At 44.0% G+C, this 3,387-nt stretch overlaps 1 protein-coding gene across 3 annotated transcripts in view; it reads left to right on the top strand.

Moving 5' to 3' along the window:
- NUP98 (nucleoporin 98 and 96 precursor) overlaps window positions 1-3,387 on the top strand; it is a 117,695-nt gene that overhangs the window by 102,447 nt on the left and 11,861 nt on the right. For all 3 annotated transcript variants that reach the window (XM_017532859.2, XM_017532861.2, XM_017532860.2), the window contains exon 29: window positions 2,360-2,581. In XM_017532859.2, the coding sequence (XP_017388348.1) occupies window positions 2,360-2,581 (222 nt within the window). The remainder of the gene's footprint in view (window positions 1-2,359; window positions 2,582-3,387) is intronic.

The following is a 3,387-nucleotide window of genomic DNA, read 5'->3' on the forward strand; positions in this document are numbered from 1 at the left end:
TGAGACAGTTTTGATCTTGTTGCCCAGGCTGGAGGGTAGTGGTGCAATCTCAGCTTACTGCAACCTCCGCCTCCCAGGTTCAAATGATTCTCCTGCCTCAGCCTCCCAAATAGCTGAGATTACAGGCACACACCACCATGCCTGGCTAATTTTTGGTTTTGTTTTGCTTTGAGATGGAGCTTCACTCTGTTGCCGAGGCTGGAGTGCAATCTCAGCTCACTACAACCTCTGCCTCCCAGGTTCAAGCAATTGTCCTGCCTCAGCCCCCTGAGTAGCTGGGACTACAGGCGTGCACCACCACATCCCCCTAATTTTTATGTTTTTAGTAGAGACAGGGTTTTGCCGTGTTGGCCAGAATGGTTCCAATCTGTTGACCTCGTGATCCTCCCACCTCAGCCTCCCAAAGTGCTGGGATAACAGGCATGAGCCACTGCACCTGGCCAATTTTTTGTATTTTTAGTGGAGACAGGGTTTTACCATGTTGACCAGGCTGGTCTTGAACTCCTGACCTCAGGTGATCCAATGCCTTGGCCTCCCAAAGAGCTGGGATTACAGGTATGAGCCACCGAGCTCAGCCAATTAATTTTTTTTTTTTTTTTTAACTTTTTTTTGAGATGGAGTCTTGCCTTGTCACCCAGGGTAGAGTACGGTGGCATGACTCAGGGCTCACCACAACCTCTGCCTCCCGGGTTCAAGCTATTCTCCTGCCTCAGCCTTCTGAGTAGCTGGGATTACAGGCACCCGCCACTACGCCCAGCTAATTTTTGTAATTTTAGTACAGACAGGGTTTCCCCATGTTGGCCAGACTGGTCTTGAACTCCTGACTTCAAGTGATCTGCCAGCCTCAAACTCCCAAAGTGCTGGGATTACAGGCCTGAGCTACTGCACCCAGCTTTTTTTGTTTTTGAGACAGAGCTTTGCTCTTGTCGCCGAGGTTGGCATAATGGCGTAATCTCGGCTCACTGCAACCTCCACCTCCTGGGTTCAAGCGATTCTCCTGCCTCAGCCTCCATAGTAGCTGGGATTACAGGCACCTGTCATCACGCCTGGCTAATTTTTGTATTATTATTAGAGATGGGGTTTCAACACGTAGGCCAGGCTGGTCTCAAACTCCTGACCTTAGGTGATCTGCCCACCTTGGCCTCCCAAAGCGCTGGGTTTATAGGCATGAGCCACTGCACCTGGTCCTATAGCTACATTTTAAATATTTACTAGCCTCAGGTAGCTAGTGGCTTTCAAATTGGTTGATACACAATGTTTTGTTCAATAGCACTAGTGTGGAAAACCTTTACTCGTTACATAGGGAGGTGTAAGGGAATTGTAAGATGTCTGAGATCTTAGTTGAAAAGGAAAAATTATTGTTTGGTAATCCAGTCCTCACATCTGTAAAACTTGAAGGTGTGGGATCTTAGTTTATACTACTCTTATATATGTGAATTGCAAGCTAAGAACTTGTTATATAAACTGGTTTGGGACCATTAAAATCCCTGGGCTCACAGCAAAAGAAAAATAAAAAATTATCTGCAGGGGCTGGGCATGGTGGCTTATGCCTGTAATCCCAGCACTTTGGGAGCCAAGGTGGGCAGATCACGAGGTCGGGATTTCGAGACCAGCCTGACCAACATGATAAAACCCTGTTTCAACTAAAAATACAAAAATTAGCTGGGCGTGGTGGCACGCACCTGTAATCCCAGCTACTTAGGAGGCTGAGGCATGAGAATCACTTGAACCCGGGAGGCAGAAGTTGCAGTCAGCCGAGATCGTGCCACTGCACTCCAGCCTGGGTGAGAAAGTAAGACTCTGTCTCAAATAAATAAATAAACAGCAGGGACACTTTCAAAACCCAGGGCCCCTGGATATCTACATAAAGAATGATACCTACTGAAGACAAAAAAAAGAAATAAAAATTACTAGCCCTAGAAGGAAATAATCATGAAGACTAGTTAGCTATTCAAATAGGATAATTAGCACCCAATAACTTCAGATTATAGAGCAATCTGAAAGATAGTAAGGTAACTAAATTTTTTACATGGTTAAGTAAAGTAATAGACATTATAATGAAGTAATGGAAGGGTGAGAATTTATCAGGATGGTAAAATACATACACGAAACCATTACCAGCAAACCTGTTAGATCATACAGCCTCAGAAGAGAAGGTGCCTTGTTTGTTTATAAGATCTAAAGTCTGGCTGAACCCAGAGATAAAATAGTCTGATGAAACAGTCTCAGAGGGAGAGAAGGCCTATAATGCTTTTACCCTCAGGTCCTTTGATTGTCTTAGACATAACCAGAACAGTTGACGTATCAGTACAGGCAGTCTACTGGCTGCATATGGTGACTCTCAACACATTCTTTGCAGATACTATGATCTCAACCAGCTGCTGGAGCCTCGAAGCATAACAGCAGATCCTTTGGACTACCGTCTAAGCTGGCACTTGTGGGAAGTGCTGAGGGCTCTTAACTACACCCATCTCTCAGAGCAGTGTGAAGGTGTGCTACAGGCCAGTTATGCTGGCCAGCTGGAAAGTGAGGGTCTCTGGGAGTGGGCCGTCTTTGTCCTCCTGCACATTGACAACTCATGGTGAGTGAGAAGCCATTGAACCCAGTGGGTGTATCTAGCACTACAGGGCAATTCCAAAGGAATCACAGTCTTTTAGGGTTCAGTTCAGCAAGTAATTGTGTAGAATGTGTGATAGAGTCAATGTTTTGATAAACCTCAAGATAGTTAAACCCTTAGCCCAGACTGTTTGTGTATTCATGTAAACCAGTTAAAAATGAAACTGCCTTTGATTAAGTGCCAAATTGTAATATTTATTACAAAGTGTCTCAGCAGTCTGAGGAAAAAAAGAGACCTCTGTGAACTGCGTTGATTAGAGAAATTCTTTCCAGAGGTAAGAGTCAAAGAACCTATAACATTTGAATATGAAATAATGAAGTGGAAATGAGAGGATATGCCCAGATGGGACAACAGCATTATGCTTGGGCCAAAGAACTAGTCACTTAATTTCAGATCAAAACTATCCTCCTCATTGTGGACTCTTCTGAATCCCAGATTCAGGTGAATGTGGCATTTTTAGGAATTACACAAAAAATAGTGCTGGCTGAGCTGCCTCAGTCACTCCATGGCAGTAGGTTAGCAAAAAGCCCTCTGCTTTTTCTCTGTCCACTGACTTGCTTTTTCTTTGATCATCCTTTCACCGACCCAGCCCTTAAGTTTGATAGTATTGTATTTATTAACACAACCTTGTGCTTAGATATATATGTTTTGGTTCTCTGTCCTGAAAGAGAACTGGAGAAATGCCTTTTCACTACAGCTTGAACAAGGTAAAGGCTGGAGATTTTTGTTAATGGTAGCAGTATGATGTTGCAATAATTACAAAAAATGAA

This window comes from Cebus imitator, unplaced genomic scaffold, assembly GCF_001604975.1.
Source record: "Cebus imitator isolate Cc_AM_T3 unplaced genomic scaffold, Cebus_imitator-1.0 Scaffold79, whole genome shotgun sequence".
NCBI lineage: Eukaryota > Metazoa > Chordata > Mammalia > Primates > Cebidae > Cebus > Cebus imitator.